Source organism: Neodiprion lecontei, chromosome 4 (assembly GCF_021901455.1).
Source record: "Neodiprion lecontei isolate iyNeoLeco1 chromosome 4, iyNeoLeco1.1, whole genome shotgun sequence".
NCBI lineage: Eukaryota > Metazoa > Arthropoda > Insecta > Hymenoptera > Diprionidae > Neodiprion > Neodiprion lecontei.
In genome coordinates this window covers 14,310,730-14,331,026 of record NC_060263.1, presented here as the reverse complement: position 1 = coordinate 14,331,026, position 20,297 = coordinate 14,310,730, and the positions used below count along the sequence as shown (strand labels likewise).

Below are 20,297 nucleotides of genomic sequence, written 5' to 3'. Positions count from 1 at the left end.
AATTTTCTCTTTTTTCTTATGATATCTGAGAAATATATTGGCCGGAAACTTTTCTTCGTAGTATAAACGTTTGTGCAATTCTTATCTAGCATTCGTTTTTTGAATCGGAACATCGTATAAGCATTCCAGCGATTTTCATGATCTATTACGCTCATGGTTTTTTAATTTTTTTTTTTATCGTTTTCAATTTTTGCTTCGATGTTTTAATCATATACCCACCACCGAATTAGACCCAGTTATTCGACTGCTTTCATGCACAGCGATTTTTTTCCCTAATTTTAATTTAGTTATAGATATTTTATAAGCCTAGCTTTGTTTTAGCTGGATTAATGTTAACACTCTTGCGTTATGCAGCTTTCAATATGTAGGATCATTATCGACTTACAACTAGTCGAGTAATTGGCCATTGAAAATCCTTAGATCCATTACAAGAGCAGTAACACAAGGGCAGCACCTTGATTTTATTTACCTAGTTAATATTAAATGAATAAGCGTTATTGGATTATACTCTAAGTAAATATACTCTGAGTTAAGACTAAGTAGCAGCTGATTGTCGTTTTCTGTTCATAACAGATTTTATATAGTATATATAGTTGACGGTAAGAGGTGATTGCGAGACACCGGTGGTTGATACAAATTTAATAACACGAGGATAAAAATGCGATATCCTTGCTTTCAGCTAACAACTTGAATTATTAAAAAATCTTTACACTGTATTTCCTGCAACAAATAATGACCGTCTCTCGTAGCTACCTCTAGAAACTGTGTGTTTTTATCAATCACATAATATAGCTGTACGATAAACAAACGTATCGTAATATTAAGGAAACAAAAAGTGCAAAAATGCAACCAACAAGGAATATTGATGGCCTTATCATTGAAAAGTTTGATTTAGTCACGAGCTTTGTAAACAATCTAGGAAATAGTTGACTCTTGCCAGATAAGCCAGCAGGTGAATTACTCGTATATAATTATCGTACTAATTGCTATAAATTATAAATATTACTTTTTAATGGACGGCTAATACGGGAGGAATGTTTATGTTTTGTTTGTGTTCATCCGTGTGAGTGCAGTTTTAGTACCTTGAAAAGTTAATTGTTGGATTAGGAGCGTGTATATCGGACTAGTATACGACGCATGGATATCTAGAGACGAACAATGGATACTTATTCTTAGCCCACATATTAAAATTAATTTCATTTCCCACTTATACGTTCTTGTATTGATGATAATATTGAACAAGCACTGTAGCCGAAGTACCAGTCCAAATTATTCAACTGTTCCATCTATTATTTTTATATAATATACTTTGACAAGATGGAGCATCGAGGCACCAAGATTTGGTAGCCTCACATTTCAAAGTACTGCCGGAAAATAAGAAGTTCAGCAAACGTTGAGATTGTCTTTCTTAAATCCATTGCTATATGTACATATAGTAACTTTTTGAACTTTGATTTCGCCCCCAAAGACATAGTATTCAAAACAAACCAAAAATACTGCCTATTCGATATGAGTAACATCCCGTAAAACTACAACAGCTTAACTGCTATGACTGTAGGCAGTGTTTGTGTAAGGGCCGCTATAGATCGATGATCCTGTTGTTGAAATACTCTTGTGCCGCCGCCTTGCTAAGAGAACCAGAATCGCAGCAACCACGGCCAACATCAGGATCAATCCAGCTATTGCTATCCCAATTGCGAAGCTCCTCTGCGATATGCATATGCTGTTCGGATCATCTATAGTCTGTAAGGAGGAAATAATTATTCGACGTGTAGATTACAGCAGAGAATAAAAACTTTTCAGGTAAAGAAATATAGCAATCTACTCTTTTGCTTTGATAATGTACTCTGTAATAATTGAGTACATTATCGAATACTCATGTAAATGTCTTATACCCTTTCTTTAGAGACTTCATTGAAGTAATCCGACTTTGAAGTGGTGTCTGAAGCTTCGTTCACATAAAGTCCACTAAAGACTTCGATCGTAGCCGGTGTTTCACCTTCAGGTAAGCCTTCCGCCGTATTAGTATCACCCTTCGACTTATTGCTTGGCAAATCCCTGCGCCGTCTTCCTTTGCTGTTGCACGACGGTGGCTATTGAAAAAGATGTGAGAACTTCATATTCCAATGTTTGAAAACTATCGACGTGACATAATTAATAAACCTCAATAATGCACGTAATTTCAATATTATTTCAGTTGAGAAAACAATTATCATATTTACCGTATTCTCACATCCGCTTCCTAATTTAACGCAGAGCTGAACGTTGCACTGGTAATAGACACTGGCTATGTATGGAAATTTGTGAGCCTGGAAGTTTACCTGTGCCTTAGTTTTGTCCTCGCTGTAGGTGAATTGATCCATTATTTCCTTATCCACTGGACAGCTAGAAGGTGAATAAGAGAAATTTTAGAACACAGTTTAACTATCTGTTCATATAGTACAGTATGCCACACAATTTACTGCCCCGTACCCTTCGTCATTTATCAGCCGCTGTTCACCCCAGCCAAAGCCATCCCGGACGAGGCAATCTGATATCCTCAAGCCGTACATCTCCTGGGTGTCAATGCTGATAACCAGAGTCAACGGGTCTCCGATCTTCACATTCTCTGCGACTTGGTGCTGCGTCGGATCTCCGCTGAAAATTTTCATTGTGCAGCCAGGCATCGGTGCAGTTGCCTAAAGATGGTGGTGAATAACAAGTATTTTTAATATGCTGGTATTGTAGGCCATGATTGTTATTTATTCTTTAATACTTAACGGATTTTAATTGTTAAATATATTCCATCGAAAATATATTTACGTTCTTCCCAAAACTCTTTACGGTGTAAGCCAAAAAAATTACAGGAAGACTGTATTATGGTCTAAAAGTGTAGCGTCTCTTAAATTAAAATTGCTATGTATGTACACCTCCCAAGGTAGTGTACCGTTGGTTGGCGTTGAATTACCTGAAGCGGAAGCGACTGTAACATCGCGACGTGCGTGTTGTCATTTGTAACAATTTTATCCCTAGTTTGATAGCGGCATCTCACGTGAAAACCTCTCCCCTGATTTGTGACTAATTTGAGGTGAGGCTGGACGACTATTGTGTTGAAGTATTCGATTCCACCGTCATCCTGAAAAAGCCAAATATATTTGAATATCATTAGGTGAGGTGATTCGAAAATGTCGAAAACAAATATGAACACGATTGAAATTTGGTCGCGTTCGGAACGACCGAATGACGTAATTGTAGTCAATAATTGTTTTTTTCTTGCAATATCCAAAATCGTGATGACGTAGACATCGCAGTATCATTAGAAATCGGAAATTAGACTCGCCGAAACATCGCCCAGGTCAGTATTAGACTGAGCAAGGTTTAATTAAAAGTGGGCTAGTTTCTTATGTCGTTGCACCTTCAACTACTTGTATCATAGGATAATGAAAAATTCCGAGATAAATGGACGGAATACGGTCACAGTGCTAATTAGGCATTACAGATAATTGCTACTCTGACTACCTAATATCCGCAGCACAGTGTTTAGAGTACATATGTAGGGAAAAAAGAGAGACAATTGGTGAATTGAAGAGTATATAGTATACTTGTTCTCCGCGGGTTGCGTAACGCGTTACAAGGCTTTTTCGTACAGCATTGAGTAAGGAATGCCCTAATTGTAAGCCATCGCGGCTATTCATTCATATCGTAACAGTATAAACAGCTGTTACGTGTGCATGTATGTGTACTCGTATGTATGGATGCGACGTTAACTCTGCATGTCGGTAAACTCTGTACGGTATTTATTTTCTCGACTCTATTCCCTCTTCTCGTATTGTGTCGGCGGTTCTTCGTCTGGTCCCGGGGCACCGAGGAATGCCACCTGCGAATCTAATTGACACATATTCTCTTTTTTGCGTTGTTTTTTTCAAGAGAATCCAACACATTTTTGCATGACTGTTGAGCGGAATTGTACGGCTATCTCCTCGCGACTGTCTTCTCTGCATCGATTAAGGCTTCATTCGAAACGCGGTCACGTTCCCGTGAGGAGTCGTATAAACGCGCTCGCTAAGATTTCAATATGTGTGTGTAACACAAATGACACATTCAAACACGTATGTACGTTAGCACGCGCCTGATTTTCGTACGGACTCTGTCCTGCTCTGGCACGCCTTATTAAGGAAAAAATCATTCCGAGTTAGCTTTGCCAAACGAGGTAAATCCGACGTATTCGCCAACGTTGATAAATTTCAATTTGTAAATGCCCGCACAAGCTTCCAAACTACATACTTGGAAAGTTAGTAACATTATCGTAACGAAACATCACTATTTTCTTAATTTGACAATGATTTATATGGCACTAAGATTTCGAAATATGAGTGTGTTTTGTTTTATTACGGTTTACTGAATTTCAGGCAATTCAAAAATCGCGAAGTAACGGTTTTTCCTCACCATGAATGGTTACGATAACGTTACTAACTTCAATATGCTTCCAAACTTTAGCCCCCTTACTTCGCGAAAAAACGGGCGTTTGCAGGGTCTTCGGTAGACGATAAACGGGATGTGAAACAAGGATCAATTACCGGCTCACGGTCCTGCCGGCACATTACATCTATGTCCATATGCATTACGCAGGTATGCACTGGTATATGTATATCTCGGTTATATCTGTTGTTGCATTTCTTGCAGGGTTCGATGTCCGGTCAGTCGAGGCAGCTCAGAGGTTGGGATCCGGCCTCTCCGGACCACCATCAACAAATAACAGCTCTCCGATTCTCCAGTCCCGGCCTCAAATTTCGGTAAACATACGATTTCGTTGCCTTTTTTATCTGTTTGCACATAGCAAGGCCTTCCAATTTCAATGTAATTTCGCAGTCACCCGTGCAACTTTCGCGAAAACTTTCGGTTTCTTTTTTTTTTTCTTCGCATAATATTGTTAAAAAATATATCTTGTACCTCCTACGTATGATTCGAGTTAAACGGCACAATCCGTCAAGGACCCAGGCCCGTTAATCGTTCTCTTGTAAATTAGGACTTGAAAGTGTGTGGGTATTCGATATTTATGGCTCCAGAAATTAGCATATACAAATATTATCTTATGCGAATATCTGAGGTACATCTATAGTGTCAAATGCTTGCGATAACGACCACACGAATAGTCCCTTCTAAAAACGGAAGGTTGTATATCCAGAGATATTTCATACAAGGACTCTGTTTCCTTTTTTTTTTTTGATTCTATTGTTATGTGGTCGGTTTGATGAAGTTGTATATTAATTAGCAATTTCTCTTTCTATTGCATATTTGTTGCTGCTGTTGTTTTCACATCCATTATTATTAATATTATTACTGTAACTCATTAACATAGTTTCTTGTACGAAATTTACTTTCATATCATAAAAAATAAGTATTATTTTCAATCATTTCTCCGAGAAAGTTTTGCACTGCCATTCCGGACGATAAATTTCGTTCAGTGCACTTCGATCATCATATGAGAATCAGAAATCGCGTCATTTGAACGGCGTTTTTCCGCCCCCTCGCGATTAAGGTGAAATCGCGCAATAATCTGCGGGTACCTTTCTACCAAGAACAAGCAACGCTTTTTCCCCCGTAAAGATTCTTAGAAGGCGATCATGGTGAGTAGGCGTCCGCATCCCGCGTTAGCTAAAAAAACCATCCGCCTCGACCAGTATACGGGGAAATAATAAGCTGTATGTTATATATATAGGTGTTCCTGGCAACGACCTTCGCCCATGCAGCAGGAGCCTCCACCAGACCGTCCTCAGCAAGGATATTTGCAATCGCGAGTGCATCGCCCGAGGTACTCGACGGCTAAGGATAGGATTCTCGTCCGTGCGGCTGCATACTTGGAGCTGTACCTATATCCAGTCCTGCACACATACATACATACTGTATATCGTATCAACACCCACGTTACAGGGTGGTAAGTATATCGTACAGTACGGACCGGTATAATACACACCTACGGGCAAGTACGTACGGATAGATTTACTTTGCATCGTATGCGGCCGCAGATCGCGTTTCCGCTTCTTCGGCACTAACGATAAGTGATTTTATACCCCTCACAAAACTCTTCGGATGCAGCGCACACTGTCAAAGATATGCACACGTAGGTGTGTGCACGTGTGTGTGTGTGTGTATTTAAAACGAATTATACGATCAAGATATTCAGCAAGCATTACGTGATTCCCGATCTTATGGGCCGGCGAGAAGCCAATTTCCTCTACATCTCCCACGTATTTCTAAACCCACGCTTTTTCCTCCGCCTCTTCTTTCTCTCCTTCAGTCACTCGAGATCCCGTCGAGAAGTTTTTTCAATTGTCAAATGAAAGAAGAGTAAAAATAACATCATTTTTGAATATGGAAAAACCCGACAGTCCTGTTGATTGATTTATTCTACAGAGGTATTTTATCGAAAACATGTTGGTTTCTACTTATACCTCTCTTGAATTTCATCGGGATTATGCATACTGTAATAAATATATATCATAGCTATACGGAGATGACTATGTCCAAACAGCTGGAGCAGCAGCAGCCGGACACGGACAAATTGCACAGCCTCGTTCCCGTTAGAGACATCACGAAGATGATATTATACATCCGCATCGACGTAACGTTAATTATCGTTCGTCATAGGTAGACGAGGAATAAAAAATAAATAAAAGAATTAAGAAAAGTTCTAATGGCGCGGCTTGACAGTCCCGTGCCTATGGAAGCGAGACATCATGTATTATGTGCACACATACAGGCGGATACGTTTTATACAATCGAAGATGTACGTAACTGCGCGTACCGTTTAACTATGCCTGTTTTTAACAACAACATCCAACATTCATTCTCCAACCAATGATTAGTGAAACTCGACATTCGAGGAAAGACCTTGAGGCCTCGGTAAAACGTTGCTGTAACCGCTGCCGTGCTGCTGCTGTTGCATGATCTTATCTAGAGTCGAAAAAGAAGATGACAAAAATAAATTTTTACCTATAACGTACGTATGTATAGAGGTATAGCGATGACGCGCGTCTATCTTCGGAGTTCTTTATATACGACAAATCCCGACGTACTTGACTCGGAAACCGCATAGTTAATATTTATCGTACTCGTGCAAATGTTACGTGTCAGGTACTTCCTGAAGGACAATCTCAGCTTATGTAACACGTATAAGCGATTAGGTATGACGCGCTTGATATGCGATCTTCATGTACGTATATAATAATGTAACGTAAACCATCAGCAATATATGGAATCGCGTAGATCCAGAAGATAATCTGGCATCCCAGCCGTTAAATATACGCCTACGACTTCTTATGTTATACCGCAAACGGAGAAGGATTTTCCCCCTGGCCGGTGCGAGACTCGTTTGCGAAGATTACGCGGAGCAGGCGACAAACAGTCGTTGAGCCGGTTCGGAAGACCGGGCTTGTGACAGTGTCTCGCAGGTCCCAGGCACTCTAGGATTGAGGAGGAATGCGACCTTGACGCCGCAAGTTTAAAGGATGTTTATGTGGGGACGAGTAGACTGCCGATGTACCTACTCCTCAATTCCTTACTACGCGTGTTATACACGGCTGTTACATTTGTCCGACCCTGTATATCCTCCAGAATCCGGGCTCGGTTGTATCCTTGAGGACGAGGTCCGTATTCTGTATAGTTGTAATTTTCCCCGCCCTTCTTTAACTAATTCACCATTATCCGAGTATATCTTATGGTTATTTAACGGTGATTATGTCCCACAGAAAGAGCAGCTGTACCTTCTACGACGAACGATTCGCCACACACGCTGACGTCACCGAGGAACGCGTCACGTCGCCGTCGGTCCCTTTATTGGCCTTATTGTGGAGTCGACGAGAAAGAGGGAAGAAAATAATAAGGAGCCATGTAGGGGGAGACAAAGGTGGCGAGATTCTCGAGGGACCGGTCCTACTGCAGGTTCGCGTCGAAGAACATCCCTCCTGTACTCCCGCTGCCTGTGCCACGGACGTAGGTGCAAATATTGCGAACACTAAGGCAGAACTGGTTGGAAGTATCTTCAACGTTATACACATGTACACGCATCACTTTTGTGTTGTACATTAACCGTGAAACGACGATCATAACTGCCGCGCCGTGAAGATTGTAATAACTTAGTTCTTATTCGCTGTCATCTCGTCGGTATTCAAAACTTTATGCAGATCTGATTTGAGTGTAACTCACTGCGATATTGAACTTGGCTGTAACGTCTAACGGACTCTTGTCTTTTTCTTAAATTCTGATCGCAGGTTGTGAATGCATTGGAAGTGTTTTTGATTTATTAGGTATAGCAGGTCAAACATAATGATCGTTAGTCGCGGTTTAAACTGCATCTTTAAAACGAAAAAAGGTCGCATCCAGTTTCCACGGCTGTTATTATATCGACTAAACTTGCGAATCTACTACTTAACTGTGGTAGAGTCACGGTACTGACCGTCAATTTACTCGTTTACGTAGCTCGATTTGCTTCTCGCACGGTAAATTATGAGCCTTAAAGATCGCACGCATTGGAAAACGGCTGTGCTGAGCGTCCAGGGGCTGATAGGGCGATTTACCAAAGAATCGGGATGTTTCCCACAGATCATTTCCATCTGTGGTGGTGGTATGTATTGACGGCAGTAAATCGCCTTTTTGTTTTACAGAAAACACATGGGCTGCCGTAATTTGAACAGTAGAATCCGTGAACGAGGAAACGAAATAAAATTCATGTTATCGCGGATGAACCTCAGGCCTGACCTTCGCGATCTGACTTTGCATTCGCCCGCATGCAGAGTTGGCCGACGATTCGCGAAATACGGGAGTATTGAGCTGCAGAACGTTTGTGCTGTACATACTAACATATTCCGCGCTGCGGGGCGTAAAGCGTCCTATTTTGCCTATGGTAACTTACGGAACACTGCGCATACGCATCTTAACATATATTATACGCCTATTCATGTGCGCACTTATGCCTGTATGTATAATAGCGTACGTACGGTCTTTCGTTCCACTTCACTGTAGGAAAACACCTACCCGCAGAACGAAATGAATCTTTTTATCGGGTTGTTAAACCCATGCAAAGGTCAAATGACCATAGCAACTGCAGAATTGCTTAAAAATTTCGGGAAGAAGCTGATAGGTGATAGTCAGTGAGTACGGACATATTACACCCATACCGCCGAATGATGTACCTCTTATGTCTAAACGTATCGCGAAGAGGATAGGATACAAGTACTTCCTCGTATTCTCTTCTCGCGGTTACACCTAATACGAGATATAATTTTTTAACGAAAATCTTAAAATTTTATATACTGTATTACGAGTTTACAAGCGTCGGATATATTGCATGCCGTTGAAAAAGGAAAGGAATCAGTCGATGATTTTTGTATGCAATTGAGAAAGCGCGTGTGAAAGCATACCGCAAGTAACGGGGATCTGATGTTTTTTAACAAGATTTCAGTCTGTAACTTGACCGCACGGACAAACATCATCTACTCGGGGATTTTTCCGGTCCGCAATTTCATCCTATTCCGTATTTCACGCTCATGGGATACTTGTTTTGTTTTTATATAGAATCATCAATACAAAATATTTTGATGTAAATTCCCATAATCTGTCCACACAATTTCGTAACTTTCTCGCTATATACCTGTAAGTTTAACCGAGTATAGGTATCCATGTATGCATATTAATTATCGTTTTCTGTGTGCCGTAGATATATTTGGGAAGAAACTCTCTCGAGCGAGTGAGCGAGCGAGCTACGGACGGACTTGCTGACGATGAGCCTACAAAGGAGAGTTAGTCGGACAGAGAGTCAAGAACCGCCGGACAAAGATGCCCCTCGCTATGCCACCTCGTCCTGTGCCTACGAAGAGACGTCGTTCCGAAATTTCACTTTCACTTTGGTCAAGTCACTTGCAGGTTCGGCTTCGAAGCCATCCCACGAGAGCTGAGAAAACAAATACGGTTTACGTGGGGGACCGAATCGTTAAAACGAAAAAGAAGACAAAAGTAGTCGGAACGTCGAAGGTTAGCAAGAATTAATGAATTCTTGGTAATGTTTTTCGTCGCCGTATTTGCCAGACTTCGAAAACAATTTCGATGTACGAATCCTCGACCTCTATGGCATTAATATGCCTATAGGTTTAACGTGTAAATAATAATCATTAAAAGTAAATTCTTGAGCTGGGATGAGCGAGAAAAATGAATTTCTCAGTATGAGCGCACAAGTATGATCGCAAGCATCGCGCGAAAGCATAGCTCGAAATAGCCGATGAATCGATTCTCAGCGTTCTCCAGGTATCCGGTCCGCGGTCTGGTCGCGGTCCTTCGAGCGACCTTGGCGAATCGCAGGAGAGTCGTAGGTTTAGCGTGTTGCGGTGCGGGTTTCGCTCGCCGACGCAACCGTAGAGCCACTATCGGCAGGATTGTACATGCACACATCCGAGATACGCTTTAAGGAGAGAAGTCAAACGAGTTTCAGCGTGGGTAGTTTTCACCACACGACTCCAACACCACGCGCCATTTACGGAGAGAGACGACCAGGAGAATTTTTTAGTTGTCAAAAATTTAGCGCCTCTCGCTTATACGACATTGCGAATTTATTCTGTCTCGTTAGGTATCACAAAGCTTTGTAACTCTCACGCGTTCACCAAATGGTATTTTTATCGGCTCTGGCGGCAACTTTTACTTTTGTAATTCGGCCGAGTCAAGACTCCGATCAGGTGATTGCCAACTCATTGTCAGCTACGGCTGCGCAGCCCACGACGAAGGCTCAGGGCCGAGTATCCTTTTCCCCGTCGTCGATGACTAATCCTAGGCTGCGGATTGTAAAGTTTCAAGCGTTCATTCGTCCAAATTTTAACACATAGCTCCGGTTCCCTCACCCGGCATTTGGGCATGATGACAATGACGATGATGAGAGCCTCTTTGCGACAATATTTCACCAATTTTTTTTCTTAGTAACAAATAATACTCACTTCGTCGCAGTTTCATCGCTAGACAGATCAGGAGGGGCTGTTGATGATTCAACTGGGAATAATGCAACTTCGACGAAGGAAAACAATAGACGATAATACTATTATACACGTACGCGTGAACACGTGTGCGCTTGTAAGCTTACGCAATTGCGTAAAATGGCACTTGGCGAGTATTAACGTACATACATACCCACACTGTTTATGTATAATTACACACACGCTTTCATCAAACTTATTGTTAATCAGCTCGTATATACCAGTATAAGATACCAGAATATTAGGAAAGATCATTTGAATTCTATTAGGAGTACCTTGAAATATCAAAGGTTCTCTTGTCTTTAGAGTTGCGATATTTGATCTCCTCTTTTTGTTCTTTGGATTAAATATTTACTTCGTTCACGAAACATCGTTCTTGTCAATAACCAATAATCAAGCCAATTGGCCTGTTGCCAGAACAAACGTGTGTAAAAAAAGAGTGAACAATGGTTCATGAAGTGTCTGGTTTTTTTCTGTAGAATTTTAAGGTTGAGTAATAACGCGTGGGCGTAGTGGTATTTTACAAAGTTGTCAGTCAAGATAATCTCTTTCTCTACGCTGTAATCCTTCGTTAGATCAAATCCCGTATAATCTCCGCGTGCAAAAATCGAAAATGTGACGCGGAAGAAGATTGATCGATCGATACATTATTACAGTCACAAAAACGACCTCGCGAAAAGTCTTTGACCTCTGGGAGAAGGACTTTCACGGTAATATATGCGGTGTTCAGGACTGTTTTCTGTGTCTTCTGTTGTTCATTTTGTTTTTTAACTTGAGCTGTGGGCGCATCGGGCGAGAGCGAGTATGGAACCGTAGGTGGTGGGTATTTTCATGTACGCGCGATATAATAATTCACCCGTCGGACCTTAGAGCCATCTACGCTGATGTGGGTGCTGTTATACAAGTTACAGATTCTCGATCTACTTGTAGATCATACATCTAAGCGTGGATAAGTTTTACTAAGTAATTGTGATTAAATTCTGACCGAGGGACGAATCGATGGAGGGCCGCAGATCTACCACAAAGTATCTAGGTACGCAGTCGGTACTTTATACCCTAGATGGTACTCGTTGCGGTTTAAATAGTTGCATACAAATGACATAAACGCCGTTACTCAACTTCGCGTGAGACAACTACGGAATGGAAAGACTAACCCCGCCGGCGTCGTCAAGAGAATGTAATGGAATGGAAGAGTGGAATAATGAAACGGTTTCTTTAGCGGACCGCGACCACGTCTAAGCAGAGCGCCAAGGTGGAGGCGGAAGCGAGGAAGTCGCGATGCGCGAACTAACCCAATTCAACATAAATCGTGGAATATCGCGTTCATCATGCGCAAGTTTCACGAAATTCATCAGTGTGGTTTTTTAATTTTCTGCTGTTCATCTGTGATTGTGTCTTGACGAATGCTGCTTGATCCATATCGCTAATGAGATCATCACTTACGATCCGGGATTTTATTTTTATCATACTCTAGTACCTGTTACAACGAGTAAGATAAGTATTGCATGGTGGCAACGACACGGGATTAAATTTAAACCCCATGCAATGTACTGTATAGTTTACGCGTTGCGCCTACGCATATGGAGATGCGGTAAGAAGATGAGGACGCGGCTATCCTCGTCAGCGTGGGTTTCAAATTATCAAAGTTAATTTACTATTACCAATTCCCATTGATTCACGCAATAAACAGGTATAGGCGTAATAAACAAGGCAGGTTCATCGTGTCGTAACTCCTAGACGAGTGTTACTCAATTCCAAGCTGAGGGAATATTCGAATTTCGATGCCGAGGTTTGTAGATTCCTGAGTAATGCATCATCGGCGACTCAGACATCCGGCGTGGAGAGTTTAGTGTTCAATACGTTCAGTAGCCGTGTAACGTGGTTATGAAATAGTAAAGTCGACATCTGCCTCATATATTGGCACGAAACCGACGAGGAGAGAACGGTCTGTTACAACGCGAATGCACGGGCATGGCAGCTGCCATGTCGTCGTCGGTGGTGCAAACGGCGAACCTGATGGCGATGGCGATGGCTTCCTCGCTTCCATAACTGGACCGTTATGTGACCGGGCCCTCTTCTGGTATGGGTACACTTACACGCCGTTCTCCGTACCTATGCATACCTTGCTCGTGTATGTGTATACACCGGATTATATTCTCTCTCTTTCTGCGAGTGAGATTTTTTTGCACGTTTGCATTTTTTATCCGACGCACGTAATTCCTCGGTGATCCGAACTTTACCGACAAATGGGAATATCGAAGAAAAAATTAGCATGAATTTTAATTGAATTAATAGGTAATTCAAAGAATCAAAGATACAAGCATCGAAGAATGAACTGATTAGTGAGAAAGTCGATCCCTGTATCTTCGCTGCAGACACATAGAAATATTGTTCGCAGGTAGTTTCGATCGATTTTCGAATGTTATTTTCCAGTTTCCATTAATTTGTTATAATTAGGCTTACCAGCTCGGTCGGCATAGTGTTGCACGACCTAAGGGGCAGGGTGTAGGTGATGGGGGCCGGCTGACTCCTGTATTCCTGTAGGCACGAGCTGTTCTTCGAAAGGCCTCGTGGATATACGAGACCGTGAAACGCGGAGTTACCCTCCGTCGAAATATGCACGATGATTGATTCGCTCGCGCATTCGATCTGCACCGTGCTTGCGACCGCCACGGTTGCTGGAAGAAGAAGAAGATATTGAAATTAAAGTATATTCAATATAATATAAGGCATGAGCAACCAATTGATAATTAAATCGAGACTGAGGAGAAGGGTTAATCACCTTGAACGCGTGAAAGGTCGACTGACTGTATAAGTATATGTGTGCCAAGGAAAAATTTGCAATCCGCAGTGTCGCGAAGATTAAGTTTTTTGGGATTACCGCGTAAACCGGCTTAACTTTGCCAGGAACAAACTTCAACTATCGCGATTGTTACGGTCGTAATGACCCCCGAAAAATTCTAAGGAATGTATCCAAGTAATCAGCGTACGGGTATACATCCAACCGTTAGAGAAAGATATTTTAGTTTGTTTCCAACAACTTGCACTCCACAATCTTTACTATTTTTTCAAAATCTTCTGACAACTTTTGTTTCACCGCGCGTGATTGTGAATTTATTTTCGGGATACGTCTGGAGGAAACTGGACCAATCCGACCAACGACTACGTAGTTTTACCCAGAGCAGAATGTGTAACGGTGCTCGATATTCACTGTTGCAGGCCAATGATCGAATGTGCCTGCTGTGTATACGGTTAAAAATGATTTACACGCCTCAGAAACGACCCAGCAGCTTTTTCTCAGCTTCTCGTGCTGCTACAATATTACGAACCACGTTGGTTAATATCGCTCTGCCCGATTCGAGATCGCTGGCTATCATTCGCTTCATGTTCCTGCGGGGTTCCGTAGAGTGCAAAATCGTCAAAGGTCCTAAAATAAAAGTTCATTGTTTCTCGCCGCTACGATTTCTGAGGGATTTTCACACAATCACTGAAAAGGAGTGTCATACGAGAAATAAATGTATAAGCGTGAAGTTGGTTGAATTACATCGGAGATTCGCGGTAAGTGTCATGACGCCAAGACAATGATGAGATAGTGTTGAACTTGACTGACCGTCTCACTCGCTCGCTTGCAATCAGAGAAATTTCATTCCACGTACGCATACATATGCGTACCTACATACGTACATACATACCTTCACTTACAATTACCTGCAAAGGTATTTTCTTACACTCTCAAACCCATTCAAAGATGTAGTATAACATCTCACGTACAACTTTCGCTGGCGGATGAAAGGCCTGTAGCGTCATAATTGGTAATTTCCCCGTTACAGATGCATGTATTCTCGAACTCGAAAATAGATATAGGTATATATATGAGAAAAAGAGAGAGAGAGAGAGAGAGAGAAGGATGAGGGGGAAGCGTACTAGGTGAACAGAAGTCTCGGTAAATCGTTGGTGTATTATTCACATTGTACTCGAAATTTAATAATTCATAAATTTTGGCAGAAGATTCGGAGAAACGGATTTCTGCGATCACAAACGCGTATCAGGCTGAACTGTGAAATTTTTCATCTACGGAACCGTATAAAGTGCTACCAGGGATCCCGTAACAGCGTCAACGCTAATCACCGAGTTACTTCGGGCGCGACGAAACCCAGGAGGTGCAGTTGTAAGGCGGACCGCTAGGCCTGAGCTCTCGCGTAATCGCGTAATCGTATAATCGAACCGCATGACGAACTAACAAGCGACAGCCGTGGAGCGGGCGGAGGACGAGCAGTTATGCAAGGTAGTGGGCAAGGTGAGGATACGTATGCTCATACCTGCAACGTGCAACGGAGTCCAAGACCTCTTCCACCTTCCTCCTCCTCCTCCGTCTCCCGTGCTTTGGACGTTCCGCAGTCGAACTTTTGCAGCTCATTATACCGAGATATAATACAACGGTTGACACGGCGACCAATCGTCGTTGTCCTCGCTAGACTTGGCGCAGCATACCTCGTATACATGATGTCATGGTTCTACGATGCTGCACGTGGCGCTACATGCCCGCGGTGTAATATGCCGCTAGAATAATAACCCTGCTCCTGCGGTTTGTACTTCGAGACCGTCGACGATGACGAGAACAACGACGACGACGACCGGGATGGACTCCGAAGACGGCCCTTAATTCCCCTCATTGCACAGGCTTCCTGCACTACCGGGGAATATGAACGTATATCCATCCCTGCGGGATGCCATAAGCTTAAAGCTATATATGTGTAATCCTGTCGCGGTCGCTTGTGTTCGATGATAAATACGTAAAATTGTCATGGATTGCAGGGTAAAAAGTTGCGGATATCACACAGCGTCGAACACGTAGATGCTGAACCAACCAAGCTCTAATAAACACCGAACGAGAAATTGAAGGAAAAAATGAAGACGCGGAGAGCTGGACCTGAGAAGAGCCGCAGGATTCGCGATGAAGAGAGGAAGAGATGGAAAGGGACGAGGTGTGCAGGCGGAGAGGTCAGTAACCCCGCAGCGTTGACCGCACGGACTAAACTGCGCCCATCACCCGAGGAAATCCGAGTTGAAACGGAGGGACGTTAAGGCGCGGATTGTCGGTGCAGTTTAAGATCGATGACCGATGACTGTGCAAGCAAGGGATAAGAAATTTGCTTCCTTCTTCTTCCTCTTTTCATCTTTATCCCGCGAACTTTCCGCCATAGAAATATTCCATGTATTATAATACGTATTATGCTGTCGTTAAGTTACGTATACCTGATACGTACAGGATCACGTGGTAATAAAACGGTAGTTCCATATAATCATACTCGTCTGATAATTTAAAAACCGACTTCCGTTTCTCCTAATGAGTTATTGTAACGGTTAAAGATACGATGTATATAGAGGGTATGAACTTTAGGAAGCACGTAGTACGCAAAATACATTGATTGAATTTCTTCTGCATGCAATTTTGTATACGATTGCGGTTTCCGTTCCCTCGACTGTAAGAGTGAGGTCGGCAGTTAGAAAATATTGTAAGTAATGAGCGAAGCTGCAGTGCGTCCAGCTATTGCGGACTGTTGCTATACAAGAACTGAATTAGTATCGAATATAAAGTCGCAACGAATTTAACTTAATACACAAAATTTCTTAACGCTTCTGTATATCGCTTGCAGTTATATTTTATGTGCTTTTGCATATATTAAATGGTGGCTCTTTCTTTCGTTTCCTCTCATCGTTTCGAATCGTTTACTTAATTTATTCCTCCGGTCGTCTTACGGCAAGTATTCACATGATCGCACTCAGCATGCTCATCATAACGGCCACAGAACTTGAGATATAATGTACAAGGCTTGATCGATCGTTACTCAAACTTGGTTTTATCGGACGATCGGCTTGAGGGGGGAGCCTGCTTTAGAGGCTTCAAAAAATCTATTTTTTTTTTTTTTGCATAAATGTCTTCCCAAACTATCCAAGAATGTGTCCCTAAAATTTCAGACGCAAATTCGAAATATTTTCGGAGTTACAGAAGAAATAGTGAGCAAGCGTCGAGCAGGTATACGAGCGGTTTTTTGAAGTTTTCAACCAGTTTTTTGAAGAGTCTGAACCAGTTTTTTGAAGTTTTGAACCAGTTTTTTGAAGAGTCTGGAGGGCAACTCTATGGACCAGGAATCGCTGATTAGCATATTAATGCGGTAAGTTCAAGAAAATTACGATTTTTTATATACGAAAACTTTGACGCACGATTTCTCGGTTTTTCATTTTTACGATTTTTCCTAATTGGCGGGAAAGATAGGGAAAAAAATAAACGTCCTATCGAAACGAGACAAATTGCATTGTACTCGGGATTAAATTCTCTTCTAGTTGAACCTAAAAAACCTGAGGAAAGTTAAGATTAACCCACTTTTTAAACAATCTAAAGTGAATTTTTTTTTTTAATTTGCGAAAAATTGTTGAATTTTTCACTTTTTGTTGAATTTTTTTGGTTTAACTAGAAGCTATACTATTGAGAAGTAAAAATTTTTTTGGGTTCTTTGTTTCAGATGGCAATTGCGACCTGCACCTTTCCCGCCGCACGACAAATGCACACTCGAGACGCCTCGGTGAAATGCTTGTACCAGGCATAATATGACATATATCTTAATGAAAAAATTTAAGAAGACTGCTGAAATATATAACAATAAAACCTGAAAGTTTCGGTTCAATCGGATATTTCTTTCCTTCCCAAAAAAATCCTTGAAAAAATCGATTTTGTGAAGCCTCTAAAGCAGGCTCCCCCCTTAATCGTCAACCTGCAATATTTTGCAAAAATATTGTGACAAAGTGCAGAAGCTATATAGGGGAAAGATTTTAAAAGGAAGTTCGTACCGATCCATTCTGAGAATTCCGATCTATTGTTTCCTTAGCTCAAGATCGACTTGCACAAGCGCAAATGAAGTTTTTCGTTTACTTCCGCGCAAAGTACGGAGCAGCTTGTGAATTTACAAGCAATCGCTTAGTCAAGGAATAACTGCGTATTGCAATTCGGAGGCTTGTAGAGTTCTGTTTTTTCCGTTCTTCTCTTTTTGTTTCTTCTTCTTCAACTTGCCTGTCTGGTCCCGTCTACTGGTCCCTTCGGGCGATGACTCACCACCGAGAAGAAGACGACGCCCCGCGCGAGAACAAAGGAACATCGAACCGCGTTCGATGCCTGTAAACCTGTCTTGGAATTTTTACTCCGAGAGGACGAAGAAAAGGTGGATTTCAAAAGAAAAAGAGGAATTTTGAAAAGTCAGCGGTAATCGCGCACATTGTACCTGAGTTTGAAGTCAAGAACGTGGTATGCATTAAAAAAAAAAAAAAAAAACATACGTGATATAAACGTGGTGCAATCGTCGAATTATATCGGTTGGATGGCTGTAGTCTTCACGGGATGCGACATCCGGAAGTCGGGTACTCGACAGACATCCGGTTGTAGGCAGCGATCGTACGTATACCCTGCCGATTGTATCCACTGCGTGTATGAAGTAAGAGGACGGATTGAATATTTTAGTACCTCGGTTCTTAGGTAGGCATATACACCTGCGGAAGCGATGCGCGTCTTGAACGCGATCGTAAAATTTAATTTCCGTTGTCTTTCTGCACTTATTTGCAGGTTTCTGGCAGATAGTATCATGATTTTACATGTTAGGAGAAAAAAATCCAGTGATTCGACGTACAAGTTGTACGCAATTATGTCGTAGATATATTTATCCAATTCTTCATTTAATTATATATTGTTTTAGTTTTATATTGGTTATAGTGGGAACAGCCCTCGCGACAATAAACAAATTGCGGAGATGGATTGAAAAGTCATCAGCCATTAGAGTCCTTCAAAATCACGCCCAATGTTTTATACGGCGAATACACACGTAACGCGTGCGAACTACAGCTTTACACCTATAGACTTAATTGTAATACAGAATCGATTCTTGCGGGCGGTTTAATCACGAAATGTAGGTTAACACGTGTCGTACCGTGTCTTCCAAATCCGTTATAAATACGTCGATTCCTGTATAGGTATAAGTATTCACAGTGATATTACGGACTATAAGGTATATTATACACAGATTCACTTTATACGCGGTCAGCGGCAGTCCGGTTCGTCTATCTATTATTATACTATACACTACAGGTATTTACTAAAAGCGAAGCCCCACATTCCTACTGAATAAAGTCTTTCCGCGACTGCAAAGAATATCGGAAAATAAAGATAAAAAACAATCCGACAAAAAAATTAATCACCGAAAGCAAAAGAAACGTGAAACGTTCAGCCACAGCCTCTCAGTGGGGATAATTATTGCATAAACCGCGGGCGGCCGAAGATTTTACCGCTGCCTCCTGATACCAGAGCCGGTTGCCGTTTCTTTATAGTACCTTATACCTACCTACCTACCTACCTACTATACTCTGTTGATTCGGAGAGACGAGAAAAATCCTAACGGGATTCTCCTATCCGTAGAGTTTGCCTTCCGAAGCAGAGAGCTCAGAGCACCGCAGTGTTTGGCGGAAGTAATGTAAAAAATAAACCGGCCAAGCACGTAATATCGGTGTCCTCAAATTGAATAGATATATGTTACGCCCTTGCAAGTGGTCGATAATTGGCGAAATCGCCGGTATTCTTTTTCAGTCGCTAATCGTATGTCCGCTCCGTTGTGCCGCATTCTGGAGGTCTCACATCCGCTGTCATGCTTTTAACGAATAGTTGTACTTGCGGTAATGATGAATAATTAGAATGGATTAATTGGTTTGAAAGATCCAAAGCTTTTTGCACATAAAATATAGGCGAAGTAGACGAGAAACCCGTAACGAAAAGGATGAGAACGTGTTTTTTTGCTGGCGTTTGAGCATAGTCTGTTCTTATTCTTTATTTTTGCGAAGATGACCAGGCGGATATAACGATGTGATTTCATCAACTGTAATTATACTCGTGTATATGGTTATATACTCCGGTCTAACCATGCACGGCGAACTTTGGACGTTTATATATAGTAGATAATGTTAAAAGTCACACGATTAAAGTGTCCAGTCAGCAAGATTGGCAAGGAGCCGGGTAATTAGCGATTCTCACGATCAGGATCCCGGCTCTTTGATGATCGATACGACACTTCGCACCGGCCAATTACACTTTATCACGCCTCGTCGTCCGCTTCGTTCATTGCTCTCATTTTATAATATAATACATCGGAACTATAACTTCTAACGGACCTTTTGTCTGGAGCAATAAAAAATAGCACACATACAAGACCAATATAGTAACAGCAGTAAAAAGAAGAACTTGTGAACAGAAAGCAAGTGTGACAG

At 41.7% G+C, this 20,297-nt stretch overlaps 1 protein-coding gene and 2 long non-coding RNA genes across 5 annotated transcripts in view; 2 read left to right on the top strand and 1 right to left on the bottom strand.

Annotated features, from left to right (window-relative positions):
- Positions 1-42: 42 nt before the first annotated feature.
- The window catches only part of LOC107226364 (cuticlin-4), a 33,493-nt gene continuing 13,238 nt past the window's right edge, over positions 43-20,297 (bottom strand). Inside the window, exons 4-9 of the mRNA XM_015667159.2 lie at positions 13,458-13,672; positions 2,948-3,115; positions 2,473-2,678; positions 2,223-2,385; positions 1,896-2,093; positions 43-1,743 (exon numbers count right to left, since the gene is read on the bottom strand). Of these exons, the coding sequence (XP_015522645.1) occupies positions 1,540-1,743; positions 1,896-2,093; positions 2,223-2,385; positions 2,473-2,678; positions 2,948-3,115; positions 13,458-13,672 (1,154 nt within the window). The 3' untranslated portion in view covers positions 43-1,539. The remainder of the gene's footprint in view (positions 1,744-1,895; positions 2,094-2,222; positions 2,386-2,472; positions 2,679-2,947; positions 3,116-13,457; positions 13,673-20,297) is intronic.
- On the top strand, positions 3,033-6,043 carry LOC124294042. Its single transcript, XR_006903935.1, has 3 exons — positions 3,033-3,148; positions 4,663-4,772; positions 5,699-6,043. It is a non-coding gene; the product is annotated as an uncharacterized LOC124294042 (long non-coding RNA).
- LOC124294037 lies at positions 7,073-16,297 on the top strand. Of its 3 annotated transcripts, XR_006903929.1 has the most exons (5): positions 7,078-7,625; positions 7,728-7,971; positions 9,695-10,008; positions 15,000-15,291; positions 15,810-16,297. It is a non-coding gene; the product is annotated as an uncharacterized LOC124294037 (long non-coding RNA). The 3 variants fall into 3 exon arrangements; XR_006903927.1 differs by lacking the exons at positions 15,000-15,291; positions 15,810-16,297 and adding an exon at positions 10,969-10,983 and having other exon boundaries at positions 7,073-7,625; positions 9,695-10,763; XR_006903928.1 differs by lacking the exons at positions 15,000-15,291; positions 15,810-16,297 and having other exon boundaries at positions 7,149-7,163; positions 7,246-7,625; positions 9,695-10,197.